The sequence below is a fragment of the Staurois parvus genome, unplaced genomic scaffold (assembly GCF_062004578.1).
Source record: "Staurois parvus isolate SC_StPar_1 unplaced genomic scaffold, SC_StPar_1.0 ptg000644l, whole genome shotgun sequence".
NCBI classification, from domain to species: domain Eukaryota; kingdom Metazoa; phylum Chordata; class Amphibia; order Anura; family Ranidae; genus Staurois; species Staurois parvus.
This window is the reverse complement of record NW_028318440.1, coordinates 1,646,068-1,665,380: the sequence shown is the minus strand read 5'-3', so window position 1 is coordinate 1,665,380 and position 19,313 is coordinate 1,646,068. Positions and strand designations below refer to the sequence as shown.

The following is a 19,313-nucleotide window of genomic DNA, read 5'->3' as shown; positions in this document are numbered from 1 at the left end:
ATATTCTTCATTGTGCGTCCACTCGATAAATGTAGGTGCGGGTGACAAATTCATGTTTCTGTTGGCTTCTGACACTCTGTCCTCAGTGTGGCTAAGCTTCCTCCCTGCCACTGCACCTTTCACACAGACCTGCAAAGGAGTTTTAAAGCTTGGTGGGGGGAGTCTGATGGGGATTAACAGAAACCAGTTCCCCATTAGGTCTGCTCTCCTTGTGGTTGACAGTAGGCAGTGGGTGGATCCATAACCAATAGACATCCTGCTATTGGCTATAAAATCTTCCCAGTGCCTGCAGTGAATCACAAGCAGATCCTGATGGAGAACTGGTCCCTTAGCTTACCCATCAATTTCTGCTCACTGTCAGCATCATTGGTTGCTAAAAGCCTTTTGGCTGTGACAGCATCATTAACCACTTCAAGTCCGGGCACTTTCACCCCCTTCCTGTCCAGGCCAATTTTCAGCTTTCATTGCTATCACACTTTGAATGACAACTGTGCGGTCATGCAACACTGTACCCATATGAATTTTCTAGGATTTTTTTGAGACAGATAAAACTTTATTTTGGTGGTATTTATTCACCACTGGGACTTTTATTTTTTGCTATATAAATGAAAAAGTCCAAAAATTTTGACAAAAAGTGTTTTTCTTATAAAATTATGCAAAAAAAAAATCTTTTTTCATAAATCTTGGCCAAAATGTATTCACCTATCTTTTTAGTAAAAAAAAATTAATAACCCAAATTAGTTTATAACCAAAAATTATAATTTTTCAAAAATTTTATTTACATTTTTATTAGATTTTTTTTATATTATTATTTATGTTTTTTTGAACACACTGTCACCCTAGCAGTACAATGTCACCATAGTGACACTGTACTACTTGTGGGGGGTGATGAAGATTTTTTTTTTTTTACACTGATTGCTATTACACCCATAAAGGCTGTAGAAGCAATCATTTCTCCTTCTCTCTGGCTGCATTCTTGCAGCCATTGAGAAATACTGTGAGAGCTGTGATTGGTCACAGCTTGTCAAATGGTACAAGGTTGTTGTGAATAGTCTTGTACCATGTGACCTCTGGTCATTCACAGATTTCACTAGTAGTAAGCAATGTCAGGAAGTGACATCTTGCTTACTACTATTCATGTGATCATTGATTGGCCAATCAGTGATCACATGATCGGGACCTCACACAGAGGTCCCGTACACCAGATCGCAGTGCAGGGAGCGTGCACTGGCAGTGAATGTGGAGGCCGTTTATAAACGGCCACCCGCTTCTGCACTGCTTCCCTCCAGCCATTTATGTACATGGGCCAGAAGGGAAGTGGTTAAAAACCAGTGACAGGTGGGAAGGGGGTAGCAGTGGTAATTATGCCCCTCTGTTACACAGCAGTATATAGAGACAGGCACTCTGCCTGTCTCTCTATGCCAAGTTTAATTTGATCTTAATGCCCCAAGTTTATTTATCTACAAATTGGAAGTAATTCTTTTTGAACTTGGTGTAGCTATAGCACCACTTTTTAAAACTACCTGAATCTGCTGTCATTAAAACTACCAAATGGGTGGCAGAGCTTTTTAAATCTGGCACAGGCCACTTTAAAGAGCCATACTGTCTGGAAAAGTTTGTAATGAATTATCCCCTTTATTTTCAGCTATATGGCTTTAATTTTCAAATTTCATTGTACCACTGTCACTTTTTTAAAAATAAAAATACTCATTCTGGGCCTAGCAAATTTCATTGGACTCTGAAAACCACTGTCACTTTTTTGAAAATAAAAATACTCATTCTGGGACTGGCAAAGAGATGTACAGGGGATCACACATAAACCTTACCTTTCATACAGCATCTATGCAGTTATAAAACCAAGACTGCTATTTAGCCGTATACCGTATAAGCATTCATGCAAGAATCCTACTCATTGTAAACAAAAGATATACATACCTGGGAAGGGGGTGATAAAGATCATAGGGCATAATTTGCTTGTAACCATCACTGTAAGAAAAAAAAAGTTTTCTCGTCAATACAAAAAGGAATGCAGGAAATCTCCCTGTAATGAGAATTACCTAACAAGAATTTTTTCTCTGCTTGGATCTGCTCTTTCTATATCTATAAATACTCAGAGCATTATTACTAAGATAAATGAATGCCCAATATTATTCAAATGCATTGAGTTATTCATTGTAAATGTGTCTGCTAAAGATGGTTGATCACTTGATCTAATACAAGAGTGAGCTTTTGTTGTTTGATAAAGTAAATACACCCGTGAATGAAGGTTTATTATTGAGGTATAACTGGCAATTAGGGAATGCTGGCAATTGTTAAAAATGAGTATTTCTAAGGATATCTGTAGGTTGGTGTAAGCTACTCTGGCTGCTGACCCCAATGAAGGTCTGCTTCAATAAAATAAATGCATTTTACTCCGAAGAGCTTAATCACAGTCGAAGTGCAGCTGCTTAGGAGGCAAGCCTTGGGGGAGCCCATAGATGTAGAAGACACAGCACATGTGTGCCTTGAGAGGGGTCAATACTATGTGTATGCTAAACACTTCCTTAGCAGTGTACAAGTCTAAAATGACATGTCTATGATTCCAATATAAATGTTATTAGCGTTCAATTGGTCTTAGTTATCCTCTATCCTAAACAAAGATATGTAGTTTGTGCTGCTTGGCATGCACGCTCCAGAAATACATTAGTGCTAGGGATATTAAAATAAAATACGCTAAACTGGATAAGTATTCTAGGGGAAGCATCTGCATTATTTTGCTATTAGCAGTTCCCCTGGCTATCAATCAAGTACTGAGCAGTCATGTCAACTGAGATGGCTCAACATTTGTTTAACATTACCAGGCTTATTTAATATGGGAGAGCAAGAAGAAATAATGATGTGAATAGTGGAAAAGCCCATAGCAGGTCATTGGAGGGATGATTTGATGCACAGCACTAGCTCATAGTAGTACAAAGTCACATTCAAGGCCCTATTCCTTGGAGCCCATGTATCTAGCCGCAGGTGTAACTACTGTTGCTGCATCGCTTACGCATTGTGTTTTATGTTTTTTTTTACAACTTCCTGTTGCTTGTCTTAAATCCTTTCAGATAAATGCTTAAAGTGTTACTAAACCCACAACAGTAAAATCAGTCTGTATATGTAGTAAAGCATGCTTGCTATACTCACTGTGGAACCTAAGGGGTTAATCCTCTGCATTGTGGAAAAAGGCTGTTTGATCCTTTGTTCTCTGTTCCTCCCCTTTTTCAAGCGACCACCACTTATCTCCAGACTAGGCATGCACATGCTCAGTTTGGTGTATATTGCTAGAGGGGTGTTTTTTTCTTGGGAGAGTACATGTGATCAGCACAGGGCCAATCAGCACTATCCAGACAGAGGTCAAGGGATTTCTATCATCTTAGAGCAGAAGGAAAACTCCTCCTACAAGCATTAGCTAGTGCTCTGCTGGACACTGATAGAAGCCACAAGACTGCTCTAACTTAAGCTTATGAGAAAAGGTATTTAGCAGTTTATATTTATTAAAATATTTGCACTTCCATGTTGTGTGTACTGTGGGAGACCAGATATAGTGGATGCAGGGTCTAAGGAGACCAGATATAGTGGATGCAGGGTCCAGGGAGACCAGATATAGTGGATGCAGGGTCCAGGGAGACCAGATATAGTGGATGCAGGGTCCAGGGAGACCAGATATAGTGGATGCAGGGTCCAGGGAGACCAGATATAGTGGATGCAGGGTCCTGAGTTTAGTAACACTTTAAAGCATATGTAAAACCCAATCACTAAACTCTCATATACTCTTTAACAGGTAAATGTAATTTAAAAAAAAATTACTTAAAAAATATTTTTTTTTATCAGCTGATTTCAGTAAAATAATAGATGGTGGTCCTGCTATAAAGAACCTTATTCGTGCACTTTGTATTACAGGGTGACCAGGGGTAGTTAATTTCCGATTGCCTCCCGGGGAATCAGGAAACAAATTATTTCCTCCACTGCAGCAAATTCAGTCATGCTTTATTGGGTTTTTTTTTTGCTTTTATCTGGATCAACTGTGGGTATAGGATTGGGTATATGGACTTTTTCTACTTGTGTGTGTTTTTTGCTCTCTTGGTTGCACTAGATGGACTTGTCTATTTTTTCAACCAGAATAACTATGTAAGTGACTGCGCTCCGTCCTTGCCTTCCAATTATATTCCTGTCACTCTGTCACACACATTTCCAAAGTATTTCAACACATATTACTCAGACATGGTCCATCGTTGCCCCCATCAGGAAAAATGCCTTGAAAAAAGCATGCAGCTTGCTTGTGACAAGAAGCTGCTGCAAAGACGTTGCAGGAGAATGGCAGCACTGATTATGATACACGGTGCTTTAGCAAACTCAGTATCATTCAGTTAAGGTTTACATCTACTTTAGGCATTGTTCACACTTCTGGTTGGGAGGTGGTAAAAACATGGGTATGCTGTGTTTATACCCCCCCCCCCCAACTGCTTTACCCTATAACTAAAAGCAAAACCTTTTTTTTTTAGTTTTGGACAGAGTGGAGAGGGATTAGATTACCTATTACATTTTTATTGCTGTCTGTGCCTCCCTTAGGGAGATTCACCCTCTCCATTTGTCCTGTTTGCCATGATCATCAAAAGTGAATGTAAAAAAAAAAACAAAAACAAATGTTGGGTTGTCCCCAGAAAAGCAATAGAGCAGAAATTTTCCAAGGGGGACACTAGTTCTGGTGACTTGGGGGTCCCCAAGGAAATCCCTTAATTTACAGTGATGTTGCTATTTTGGATATACTTGAAGGTATATCTCCCTAATGGAACCCAGCTGGCAAAAAATAAAGTGACAGGGATAACCCATAGTACGACTTTAACCACTTCCCGTCCGGCCCATGTACATAAATGGCCGGATGGGAGCAGTGCTGAAGCGGATGGCCTTTTATAAACGGCCCCCACATTCACTGCCTGTGCGCACTCCCTGGGAATGCACGGCACCACGATCGGTGCCCGCTGTGTCCGGAGGACACAGCGGAACACTAATCGCTGTATGGGACCTCTGTGTGAGGTCCCGATTCATGTGATCCCTGATTGACCAATCAGAGATCACATGAACAGTAGTAAACAAGATGTCACTTCTGACATCATTGCTTACTACGTGTGAAATCTGTGAATGATCACAGAGGTCACATGGTACAAGGCTATTCACAACAGCCTTGTACCATGTGACAAGCTGTGACCAATCATAGCTCTCACAGTATTTCAGTATAACACTGTACTGTTAGGGTGATGGTATGTTAAAAAAAAATAATAAAATAAATATAAATATTAAAAAAAAATTGAAAAATTATAATCTTTGGTTATAAACTCATTTGGGTTTTTAATACTACAAAGATAGCTGAATACATTGTGGCCAATATTTAGAAAGATTATTTATTTGCAAAATTTTATAAGAAAAGGACTTTTTCATTTATACAGCAAAAAATAAAAATCCCAGTGGTGAATAAATACCACCAAAATAAAGTTTTATCTGTCTCAAAAAATGCTAAAAAATTCATATGGGTACAGTGTTGCATGACCGCGCAATTGTAATTCAAAGTGTGATCGCATTGAAAGCTGAAAATTGGCCTGGACAGGAAGGCGGTGAAAGTGTCCGGACTTGAAGTGGTTAAGCTGCATAGGCAGTAAATGAGGGTGTACATATGCTGTGGTTGTACTGCTTTGCTTCATGCCTGAGGCAAGAATTAAGACTGCCTGCCTAATGTTACCCATTCAAGTGAATGGCTGTGCTGCAAGGTCATGGGCGTGTAATGCATATGGTTAAGATACAGTGGTGCAGGCTTCTAGGGGTTAAACAGGCAGTGAGGAGAGATAATGCCTCCTCACCGCCTCTCAAACACCTTCTGAAAAGTGATCCACCACTATTTGCTCCTCAGAGTGAGATACGAGTGTAAACAAGCCCTAAAACATATTGTTATGTTATTGTCTCCAAATACATACTGGTAGGTGAATTGGATCCTGTCTAAATTGTCCCTAGTATGTGTATGTATGAATGTAAGTTACGGACTTTAGATTGTACACCCCTTGAGGGTTAGGGACTGATGTGAATGTACAATATATATATTTTAGATTGTATACCCCTTGAGGGTTAGGGACAGATGTGAATGTACAATATATAGATTTTAGATTGTACACCCCTTGACGGTTAGGGACTGATGTGAATGTACAATATATATATTTTAGATTGTACACCCCTTGAGGGTTAGGGACTGATGTGAATGTACAATATATATATTTTAGATTGTACACCCCTTGAGGGTTAGGGACTGATGTGAATGTACAATATATATATTTTAGATTGTACACCCCTTGACGGTTAGGGACTGATGTGAATGTACAGTATATATATTTTAGATTGTACGCCCCTTGAGGGTTAGGGACTGATGTGAATGTACAATATATATATTTTAGATTGTACACCCCTTGACGGTTAGGGACTGATGTGAATGTACAATATAAAGATTTTAGATTGTACACCCCTTGAGGCTTAGGGACTGATGTGAATGTACAATATATATATTTTAGATTGTACACCCCTTGAGGGTTAGGGACTGATGTGAATGTGCAATATAAAGATTTTAGATTGTACACCCCTTGAGGCTTAGGGACTGATGTGAATGTACAATATATATATTTTAGACTGTACACCCCTTGACGGTTAGGGACTGATGTGAATGAGCAATATATAGATTTTAGATTGTACACCCCTTGAAGGTTAGGGACTGATGTGAATGTACAATATATATGTAAAGCGCAGCATAAATTGATGGCGCTATATAAGTACTTGTAATAAATAAAATAAATAAATAAACTATAATGACTATCAAAGATAAATAAATTGGTCTCCAATCCCCTGGAAGGCCAGCAAATCAAATATTTCACTGAAGAAATGAAGTGTGATTTGCCTTAAAACTCACTTGCTGATTTGCCCAGTTCCTGGATGATTAAGGGAATTAAAAAACCCGGTTTTTGATATCCTGTAAATGAAGTGAATCAAAGGATTGGAGAAACTGCTTGTGAAATGTTAAATTAGCGTATCTGCTTACAAATTAGTGGCATTAGTTGGTTGGCTGATCTTTCATATTATGACTACTACTGCTATTTCTATTAGCAAAAAGGTTAAAATATCAACTTTCTATAAATAAAATTGTATTTGTGAATAAATAGAAGTAAATGAGTCACATCGCTGTTTGAGCCCCTTAATTAGTATATGAATGTAATCTCCTGGAAGAGGCCGCCTGTGATAGCAGAGACTGTAGCACAGTACTCATTGTACTGTAGAGCTAATTAAATGAATTGCATGATCAAGTGGTGGTGACAAGTTAAGAGGAAAACCGGCTGGTAACATCCTGTGAATTCTGCCAACTTTAGGATGAACTGAAATGACCTATGTGATTTACTGAGAAAATTCTGAAAAGCTTGTCCCGATAATATAGATTTATTCATCACTTGAAGAACAGAGCCTGATCAAATCCACAGCACAGGCGTCCTCTGACTGCATACGGGCTACAAGAAAAACTTCAGGGCCTTGCACTTAGTTTGATCTGAATATAAAAAAGTGATACAACGAACGCTCTCTGGGGACTCCTTACTGGCTTATCTCCATAGATAGAGCAAGGCCTTTTCCAAGCCAGGAAACCATCTGTGTGCTTTGGCATTTGGTAAAGTCATTTGTGACCTGAAGTGAGGTAAAAATGACTGACAACAAAAGAGATTGTACAGGGCGATAAGTCTGGATAATGTGCAGGTACTGTAAACAAAACCGTGGCCGAGGCACAGACTGCTGCAACATGTAGAGGACCGGTGAACAGTCATTCTGCATTATATATGGGTTATGAATGCACACAAGCATGGATCAAAGCATTTCTATTCTTAGAGAGTTTGTATCGCCAAAACAATTTGCTTGTTTGGATAGAGTAGAGAAGGGTAAAACCCGCTTCAGTTTATTTTGTGCTGCCTGTGTCCCATTGAGGAGATTTTCCTTCACTTTCTATCCAAGAGACATAACACGAAGTGAGATGCAATGTGCTCTCTCTCAATTCCTTTCTTACAGCCTATCCTCTTCCCATCCGACCCATGTAGATAAAGGGCAGGACAGGAGTGCTGCCGATGCAGGTGGACGTTTCTAAATGTCCCCCTGCATCCATTGCCTGTGTGCGCTCTCTGGGAGTGCGCAGCACAGCGATCAGTGCTCGCTGTGTCTGGAGATCACAGACCGCTGTACGGGACCTCTGTGTGAGGTCCCGATTCATGTGATCATTCACAGATTTCACAAGTAGTGAGGATGTCAGGAAGTGACATCTTGTTTACTCCTATTCATGTGGTCACTGTACGGGACCTCTGTGTGAGGTTCTGATTCATGTAATCACAGAGGTCACATGGTGCAAGGCTATTCACAACAGCCTTGTACCATGTGACAAGCTGTGACCATTCACAGCTCTCACAGTATTTCTCACTGGCTGCAGGAATGCAGCCAGCGAGAAGGAGAAATTATTAATTTACAGCCTTTATGGGTGTAAAAGCAATCAGTGTAAAAAGAGAAAAAAAAAGACATCATTGCCTACTACTTGTGAAATCTGTGAATGATCACAGAGGTCACATGGTACAAGGCTATTCACAACAGCCTTGTACCATGTGACAAGCTGTGACCAATCACAGCTCTCACAGTATTTCTCAATGGCTGCAAGAATGCAGCCAGAGAGAAGGAGAAATGATTGCTTCTACAGCCTTTATGGGTGCAAAAGCAATCAGTGTAAAAAAAAAAAATCTTCATCACCCCCCACAAGTAGTACAGTGTCACTATGGTGACACTGTACTGCTAGGGTGACAGTATGTTAAAAAAACACATAAATAATAATATAAAAAAATAAAATAAAAATGTAAATAACATTTTTGAAAAATTATAATTTTTGGTTATAAACTAATTTGGGTTATTTTTTTTTTACTAAAAAGATAGGTGAATACATTTTGGCCAAGATTTATGAAAAAAAATAATAATGTAAAGCGCTGAGCAAACTGTTGGCGCTATATAAATCCTGTATAATAATATAAAAAAATAAAAATGTAAGAACATTTTTTTTTTAATTATAATTTTTGGTTATATACTAATTTGGGTTTTTTTTACTAAAAAGATAGATGGATACATTTTGGACAAGATTTATGAAGAAATATTATTTGTTTGCAAAATTTTATAAGAAACCACTTTTTTTCAAACATTTTGGACTTTTTCATTTATATAGCAAAACATAAAAATCCCAGTGGTGAATAAATACCACCAAAATAAAGTTTTATCTGTCTCAAAAAAATGCTAACAAATTCATATGGGTACAGTGTTGCATGACCGCGCAATTGTCATTCAAAGTGTGATAGCGCTGAAAGCTGAAAATTGGGCTGGACTGGAAGGGGGTGAAAGTGTGCGGACTTGAAGTGGTTAATAAGTGTAAAGAGCACACTGGAAAGGAGGGCCTCTCTTACAGTCCTGAGTGAATGTCCCATAAATGGATAAGGTGAGGCAGCCAGGCACTTGGGCAGCTTTTCAAAGAGTGGAGTATACTTTAACCCTTTGAGGACCGTAAGGTTTTGGAACACCAAAAGAATCAATTTTTTTGTTTTTAAAGTTCGTACACTTCAGTTGCTGTAACTAAGCCATTTCATGAAATAATTGGCAAAAAGCTAGATCCATTTGTTGTTTGTTGATAAGAACTAATATTTTGACTCAAACCAAAAAAAAAAGAAGAGTTTTACTTTCTTAACCAGATGATACACGCAATTACAAACATGGGACCAATACGTCCCTTGGTCCTCAAAGGGTTAAAGGCAAATGATAATGAGATAAAGCACTTCTAAGCGCACCAGCCAAAGTTTATTATAAAAAAGACAGATTAAAAACATAAACATGATGTAAGGAAAATCTCATCAGCAAAATAAACTGCCCAGTGTGTGTCCTCCATCCACCACAGAAGCAAGGTCCCCAATCCTAAGAGCTGTCCAGAAACATGGGGTCCATAAGCTAGCCAGAAACTTAGCTTTGGACAGCTGTCATCAGATTAGGAGACCCTAATGGGAGGTTTCCCTTCACCTGTTGTTCTTGTGACAACTCAAAAGTTTTGGATTTTTCCTCACTTTATGTCTTATTGACACTTCTCATCTGCACAAATAAACAGGGTAAATCTACCTAGAAGGGACACAGACAAATGTTACAGGAGTTATAACACCTTCTCCATCCAAGAGCTCCCTACCTTCTTTATTGATAAGTAGCATAGGAGGGTGGTTCTTAACCTTACTGAGGGCAGGGCCTGGTAAATTCTTCCAAAACCTTCCATTCCCAATAGTAAAAATAAAGTTTATATTCACACAATAATAAATTATGTGAATGCAAAATATATTTTGAACTGCTCGAGGACTAAGTGGCTCTGTAGGGGTGAGGCTTCTGGAGGGGCTTAGGGTCTCTCCTGGAGGCTTTGCAGGGGTGCTGTGGGAGATTGGAGGGCACTGCAGGGGCTAATCACTGTTGGGATACACTGTGGGATACTGTTGGAGGTTGGGGGCATTATGTGGGGCATAAGGCTCTGCAGCAGGCTGGGGACACAGTGGGAGGTTGTGGGCACTGTGGTGTGAGAGCTGAGGTTTCTCAGGGTGCCTGGGGGCCTTGTAAGGGGTTGAGGGACACTGCAGGCAATTATGGCAAGTTTGGGACACTATGGCAGCTGGGAGGCACTGAAGTAGGTTGTCGATCTGTAACTGTCTGGAGGCCCAAGAGAAGTGAGGCCATGCCCTGACAGTGGGCCACAGCCTAGTGGTTGAGAACCACTGGCATAGGAAATGCACCTTTGTCTTCTACCTAAGCAGTAAAAAGCCCTTTAATAAAAATCCCTAATCCCCTCTTCCCTGTACATTCTCTACTTTTTTAAAGATTTTCGTGAAGCTTACATGGGCCAAAATCCATACGCACCCAAAACTCTTTGCTGTGTTTTTTTTGTTTGGATTCAATCCATCCAAACACACTATGGCTATAATGAGATGTAAGCTTGGGGCTTCTGCCGATAATGGCACAAAATTGTTGGTACTGTACAACTACTTTACCTAAAAGGTATACTGTTCCTACATCAGTACTTACACAGTACAGTGCATTTACTGCATTTAATAGAACTTAGGGCAAAGACCATTCAAGTATAAACAGGCAAGGCCCATAATAGCTTACTCACAAAAAGACGTCATTCTATACTGTTCAGTTTAGGGAAAAAATAAAGCCACTGTACATATTTTAAGTAAACTTCATTATTCAATTTCAAGGAACAGACAAACATATGTTCATAATACATGTTCTACAAATTACCCAGCCAAAGCTGCTTTGCCTGCATGAATAAACAAGGAGCTTGTTACTGACCATCCCAATAAATCTCTCTAATCAAGGTTTTCGATGGAGGATGAAGACAGAGGTAGCATAATAACGAAACCAGAATTCTTCAAAGACTCTCATTAATATATAATTATCTGCATTTCTATCATCAGAGAGGAAAAATGTATACTATACAAATAAAAATCCAAAATATAACACACAGTAAAAGGCAATCTCATCAAAGTAAGATTGCACATATATGGGTTCTGACTGGACAGAAGAAAAACATGCCAGCAGTAGACACATCTAATGAGATGCTGCTGCAGGCTACAAGTGCTGATTGTTCTAATTCTGTTTGCTTCTGAAAACTTTTAAGAGTTAATGGCTTGTCCAAATACCAGTGTGTGGGAATGCTTCTAGCATACTATAGTGAAAAAGTGAAAGGTTAGCCCCACTCAACCTGAGAGTTTCATTCATTATCAAGACAGCCTGGTTTGTCTAGAGGTGAGGAAACTTGTGATGATGGGTGGATAGTCTATGCAGCTTGTTTCAACATGAGCTAAGAAGTAATTGTTTGCAAAAAGACAACACAATAAAAGAAAGCTTCCAAGCACTTCAGAAAAAAGAAAAACATAAATCCCCTTAGTGGCAAAATAGCATCAATCTCTGTATGGTTTATTCTTTGTGGTAGTATCTTCTAATAGCTTGTGGAAACAAGATACAAACAGCAAACAAGCCAGTTTGAGGTACACAAAATGGCCATACAGCAGTAGTTTTCTACTGTTTGAGTTAAAGTTCATCTTTACAAAAAAGAACACTATGTTGTCACATATGGGTATATCACCAAGTTTTGAACAACAACATCCACAACTGCATTTAGAAGAAGATTCCTTATGTCCTCTGTAGCCAGCAATGGCTCTGTTCCTTGTTGGGATGGAGTAGGGATGGACCAGCCAGCAGGGACCAGTGCATCCTAGTGCCATGGGAGGGAACGACGTCCTGTTCTTTTGGGCCGCAAATGCATGTGTATTCTTTCCTGTAGCCTATGATAAGCTCAGTGGCTGCGACAGGATAGAGTACACAATGAACAAGTGTAGCCCAAAAGAAAAGGACGGCACTCCCTCCCATGACATTAGAGGGCACTGTTCTCAATGGCTGTTCCATCCCTACAATTTCTCGGGATGAAGCCATTTCTGGCAGCAGAGGTTTTGAAGAAGCTTCTTCTAAATGAAGTTGTGCACTTCATCATTTCAACAGAAAATCAGCTCTGGCTGGTAGGTAAGCTTAGCACACTATGCTGGTATGCCATATGAGACCATTTAGTGTGCTTTTTGGTAAAGCTCATCTTACCCTTTAAGTATCTTTTAGCATGAAAAACAAGCAAAAATACATTGATAGGATAGTGCTTAGCCTTATAGCAGCCATTCTCAACCATGGCTCTGTGATACCCTAGCATTTCTCCAGAGGCTATTTCCTTAAGCTGTGGCAAATTGACTTCCCATTTGATAATGTCTGAGGTCCAAATGACTGTAAGGGTGACATTCCAACCACCACTAGGCATTCTTCCTACTGACCTCCAATTTCATAAATGAACCCTGATAGACCATCCTTTGCAGGGGTTACCTGTGACCTAAATATTATTTCTCTGGGGTAAAAAAGTTGAGAAAGGCTGCCTTTTAGGGTATGTTATATGCTTTCTAATATATTTAGTAAGTTGTTAAAAACAGCACTCATGATATGAGAAATTAACGTATTCTATAGTAAATCGTACCAGCCAATCACAAACACTGGATTTAGCAATGCATCCCTGTTCTTAACATTGATTTACTGCATTATCCAAGCCAATTAGTAGGGAGGGGAGGGGATTGGATTTGAAAATAATAGTGAAGCCCACACCCAAGCACTAAGAAGGAGGTAGATGGCATGTTTCCTGATTCTTGCAATGCCCCTGATGGAGAGACAAGACCTATATAGAACTGAACTATATAGTTATAATAGTAAGACAACATACCTCATAAATGATTATAAATATTTTTTTATGGTGTTGCATTTATGTGTTGCACAGATGGGACAGGAAGTGAAACAAAATTACCCCAAAATACAATTAAAACCCAATGGAACTTAAAACCTTTCCCATTGTACTGGCAGAAATGTTTTAGCACAGGTGGCAGAAGCACTTCAAAATCCATTTCTTTCATAGTTTAAACACACACTATAGAAACAGGAAAAGGAATATGGTATAATATTAAAGTACAACTCGTTACATTTTTTTTTAGTTATGAACATAGTGGGGAGGGTTTAGAACTTCTATCAGGATTTTATTTCTGAGGAGACTTCCCCCACTGTGTGTCACTCCAGGACAAGAAATACAGAGACTAGGGTCATTGGGAACAGATAGCACACATACAATAAAACCTAAATGACACTGTAACCTTTTCTAACTGCAAAAAATTTATTTTTGTTGCTCTCAGTGTCCCCCATTGGAGTGATGGGGCACAAAGTCAAAGGCAATCTCCACAGTGGAAACACAGAAAATAATGAAAACCCAATAGAAGTTTAAACTCTTCCCCACTGTATTTCGAACAAAAAGACATTTTTGGCTGCAAATGGACTTAAAATTAAAAAGAGATTGCTATGAGCAGACAAACCTGGCTAAGCACGGGTCCATGTTGCACTCTTGGAGCCTGGGTTTGGGTTTGACATTCTCAGGATAGTAATGGCAGTATTGATCTGCTACTACACGGCCACTCCTCAAATCATAACATTCTGCTGATGTTAACTGATAACCTGCAATAACAGTATTATATTTAGAAGAATAGATATTACATTTAAATAACCTCTAAAGCTAAAATAGTAATAATTTCCTATTAAGTGTGGATGATAGCTCATGCATACAGAAATAATATGGCAACTAAAAATCACAAAATCAAATTGATATATGCATCTGTTCTTTTATATTTTATTTACTGGTGTGATACATGCTAGAATTGTTTTTCTATGTTCAGGCAGAACTCTAGACAAACAGCTATATACAAACATGGTTACATATAAGGGGATGGTTTAGGGCCCCTTTCACGTGGATGTTTCGTTTTTCAGGCGGACGCGATAAGAACCTCTATTCTCCTCTATGGAGCGGCAGGTGTAAATGGACATTTGTACGTTTACACCTGTCCACATCCAATCTGATCTGCCAAAAAGAGACAGATGGGGATCTGTTCCCCTTATGTCCACCGGATCAGACGGCAGTTGGGTGTAAACTTCCTTGCCCAGTTTGAGTGCTGCTGTATAGGGATTACAAGAGACTAATAGTTAAAGGCAGGTACTTACAATAGCTACATTTGATAAAATATTTTTAATGATTTATTAAGGAATACCTAGATGCATAAGTTGTGTCTTTTATATCTTGGTGGAGTTCAGCTGTACGTTCCTAAAATGTATACATGTTCTGAGATACATATATATGCTGCCATTGTTGATCTCCTTCTGAAAATGTCTGGCTGTCCCTGCCTTTAAAGCTAGTTATTGGCCAAACACCCCTCTGTTCGGTTCGCAGTTGAATATTCTAACATAACGAAAGTTCGACTGCAAACTTTGAACAGAGAGGACAATTCACTAAGAGATATCTTACTGCATCTGAGTAAGTAACCGCACAGCTACTAAAAACATCCTTTATTGTTTCAGCTGTCAGCAGGGTTCCCCACCGACTGTAAAAAGAATTGCCGACATTATCCGACAATTAAAATTTTTTACAAAACACGTGGGTTCCCCCCCCATTTTGATGGGTACCCCCACGCCAAAATAAAAAAGAAAATGGTGTGGGGTCCCCCCCAAAATCCGTACCAGACCCTTATCTGAGCATGCCACCCAGCAGATCAGGAAGGGGGGGGAAGAATGAGTGCCCCCCTCCTGAACCATACCAGGCCATATGCCCTTAACATGGAGGGGTGCTTTGGGGTAGGGGGGCTCCCAAAGCACCTTGTCCCCACGCTGAGCAAACCGTTGGCACTATATAAATACTGTATAATAATAATAATATTGATGGGGACAAAGTCCTCTTCCCCACAACCATGACAGGTGGTTCTTGGGGTCTGTGGGCGGGGGGCTTATCAGAATCTGGAAGTTCCCTTTAACAAGGGGGCCCCTAGATCCTGGCCCCAACCCCCATGTGAATAAGTATAAGTAAAAAAAACAGGAGACAGTCTTTGACAAGTCCTTTATTATAAACAAAAATTTCAAAAATGTCCCCTGAAGTAGATCCAACATCAGTCATGATGCCTGTCACCACCGCCGACCCAAAAAAACCCCGTGACAGGTGGTTGTGGGGGTCTGTGGGCGGGGGGCTTATCAGAATCTGGAAGTTCTCTTTAACAAGAGGGCCCCCAGATCCTGGCTCCAACCCCTATGTGAATGAGTATGAGTAAAAATGACAGGAGACAGTCTTTGTCCATTATTATGAAAAATTTTTAGAAAAAGTCCCCAGAAGTAGATCCAACATCAATCATGATGCCCGTCACCACCGCCGACCCCCCCAAAAAAAGAAAAAAATACACCCCTCTCGACGCTGGCTCCCGCCATCTGACAGCTGCGCAGGGATTACAGTTATTAAATAGAGTGATGATGTCACAAGGGGGAAGGGTCACCCCACCTGTGGTCAGGTGCATTGATTTGGCCAGTCACAATGCACTGCCGATTTTTTTTTACTTCCCATTTGGTAAAACGCTGTCAGCACGACAGAGGGAAGTGACGGCAAATCTCTCTAATAGAGCCCTGCATAATAGTGGAAGCCAGCTAGGAGTTCTAAACCTTCCCCATTCCTTCCAAAACTAGGAAAATGTTCCATATGTATTGAGAAAGTGAGAAACCTCTCTTAGCTTACTAAAGTTTCCCCACTGGGGAGATATCCACTTTTCTTTTCTTTTCTCTTTGCACTGGCACAAGAATTGAAAGGAAAGCCCTCCAATGGAGACAACGGCAATAAAAAAAAATACCCTTTTGTTTGTAGCAAGGAAAAGGGTTATACCCCCTGTGGGGGTTGTTTTGCTATCTGTGTCCACACTGGGGATATGTTAACTTCCTGCCTGTTGACACAGATGTTTCACAATGTCCCCTGCACAGGAAGTAAGGGGGGAAATCTACCCAACCTGGACACAGACAGTAATACATAGTTGGTTGCTTGCTTTAGAGAGTACGTTCTAGATAGTATAATTTTGTTGCAATATTGTAGACATTTCTTCCATAATTCCTGATGAAGCAGATTTGTGATCTGAGAAATGCACCAAATATTATCCCCATCTAGCTTCAAGAATCAGCTACAACTGAATAGGGCCTACATTGTTTAGGATTGTAGAAATACTTTAAAGCCGGCCATAGATGGATTGAACCGCCAGTTCAGCAGGGACCAGCTTTGATCCATGTATGACCAGGCTGGTTGTGCAGAAGTTGATCCATCAACTCTGGGATTTTTTGCATGCGTTTACTGATGGTAGCTATAGCCACCAGCAGTAATCATGTTCTGCCTGCACAGAAAGCTACCCACCTGCAGAACACAATAGTGCTGTAGGAGAGATTCCTCTATCGATGCAGTCAGTCTGGTGGCAGAGAAGAAAATTGTAAAATCTATGGGCTAATTAGGTTTCAGATCAGTGCTTGATTAAGAGTAGATATTTAATTTGCTTGACTAACGGACAGCGTAGTAACTTAATGGGTAGCAATTCTGCCTTGCAGCACTGAGTTTTCTGACTCTGGTTGAAGTATGCATGTGCTTGCATGTCTTTCTTCTCAAAGACAAGCAGGTAGGTTAATTGGTCCCTGTCGAAAATTGGCTTTAGAATCATAATCTACTGAGCACACCCAAGATGGCTTCTTTACCATCTTTTCCAACAGCACATTGAGTTTTTAGGGAGGAAAGAGCTATAAAGAATAGTAAGGCTATGTTCACACTAGCCTTGTTTGCAAGCGACAGACAGGCATTTGGGAAGCGTTTTTACCGCTTCCCAAATGCCTGGGAAAATTCTGTTCACACGGGAGCGTTAGCGTCGCGGCAAAACGGACGCCTCTGGTCGAGTCAGGAGGCGTTAAAGCCTTCTATTCAAGTCTATGGTGCCGCTCCGCAAACGCCCGGTTGGAACGCAGTTGCGGAGCGGTAACACCATTCAAACTTCATTCACAAACAGGCATTTGTGGGGCGTTTTTAACGCTTTGCAAACGCCTAGCAACATCCGCTAAACCGCGCATGCGGCGTTTGCAGAGCATTAAAAAACGCTCCGCAAATGCCGGACCAACTCTTGTCAAAGGGGCGTTTGACAAGAGTTGGAAAAACAGTCAAGTGTGAACGAGCCCTAATAAAAATCCTTTTACCTATTTTATATGTTCATCACTTGATGTTTTGACACCTTAAAGTTTGTGAGAAATTCAAATCCTCCCCTAGTAAAACTTAAAAAATTGTCTGCTGTTGGCATTTTAATTAGTGCACTCTTGATCTGCATACTTGCTTAGGGTTAGAAAAACTGACACCACTAGATGAGCATTTTTAAAAAATAAGATTAGCAATGGCAGTCTGTCTTGGGACACCTGTCCTTTAAAATGGTCACATTAGCATCCATTAAATGTTTTTATCTAATTACATAGGGCAAAGAGCAACTGCAAGTAAACGATAACCATCGAGTTTCAAATTTCATTAATTCTTCTACAGCAACTTTTAAAAATAGATTAGTTACTATGGGTTGCTGCCTTTGGCGATATGCTAGTAAATAAAATCCAGACTGGCAGAAAATCCTTGCCCACTAATGTAAGTAGTTGATTTCTCACATCATTACCAACAGCTTAATTACATCTAATCTCCCATCGGTTAGAATTTAGCTTAAATAAGGGTCCATTCAGGTGACCATTAAAGTGCTCTATATATATAAAACTTTATAATTCTACAATCCTGCTCCCTGATTTATTTGTTACATTTATTTACATATTGCTGGCCTATTCAGCAGGGAAAACATTAACCTTCAGTCTCTGTCAATAAAGAGCTCACAATCAAATGTCTCTTCTACAGCTCTAAAGATACACAGAAACACAGAGTATGGTCAATTTTGGGCACAAGCCAGCCAACCCACCAATGTATTTTTGGCCTGTGGGAGGAAATTTGACTGCTGGGAGGAAAACCACACATTCATGGGGAGATCCATGGTAAGCACTGAAACCCTTATTAAGAGTAAAACCGGTTTACCAAACCTGACATATTTTTTTTAGAATTGTTTTATAAAGTGTCAAGAATCCATAATAATTTATTCAACAATTTCATTTACACAGCACATGTGAATATGTAACAACTCTTTATGTATAACATACTTAACATGCAAGATATTTAAACTATACTAGTGCACATAAGAAACTAAACATTAGCAGTACTACGTGTGAATATAATGCACATTTGCAAATAATCATTAGTGGTATCAATATGAAACTCATAAAAGCATTGGTGGTCTCCCAGGTTCCCATTACTGCAATTTCAGAGTTTACCAATGGTATAGTTTTAATAAACATTGGTACCAAGAGTAATGTAGATAAAACATATACACTCATTGGTTACTTTATTAGGTATACCGTATCATTAAATCATACAGCAAATCATGTGGCTGCAACTCAATACATAAAATATGCAGACAATATCTACGGGTTCAGATGTTGTTCAGCCAAATATTATAATTTGGAATATGTATGGTTTAAGCTACTATAAATGAATTATTGTTGGTGCCAGATATGGTGATTGCAGTATTACAGAAACTGCATAGTTTTGGGGATTTATATATGCTACAGTCCCAAAAGGCAAAAACTTATATAAAAAAAACAACTTGTTAAAGTGTAACTAAAAGCAAATCTTTTTTTTTTTTTAGTTGTTATTGCTGTCTGTGCCCCCATAAGGGGAAAAAAAACCT

The 19,313-nt window shown here is 39.6% G+C and overlaps 1 protein-coding gene across 2 annotated transcripts in view; it reads right to left on the bottom strand.

The window, feature by feature from the left end:
- ADAMTSL1 (ADAMTS like 1) overlaps positions 1-19,313 on the bottom strand; it is a 453,013-nt gene that overhangs the window by 194,482 nt on the left and 239,218 nt on the right. For both annotated transcript variants that reach the window (XM_089693959.1, XM_089693958.1), the window contains exons 9-10: positions 14,034-14,172; positions 1,936-1,986 (exon numbers count right to left, since the gene is read on the bottom strand). In XM_089693959.1, coding sequence (XP_089550085.1) covers positions 1,936-1,986; positions 14,034-14,172 — 190 coding nt within the window. The remainder of the gene's footprint in view (positions 1-1,935; positions 1,987-14,033; positions 14,173-19,313) is intronic.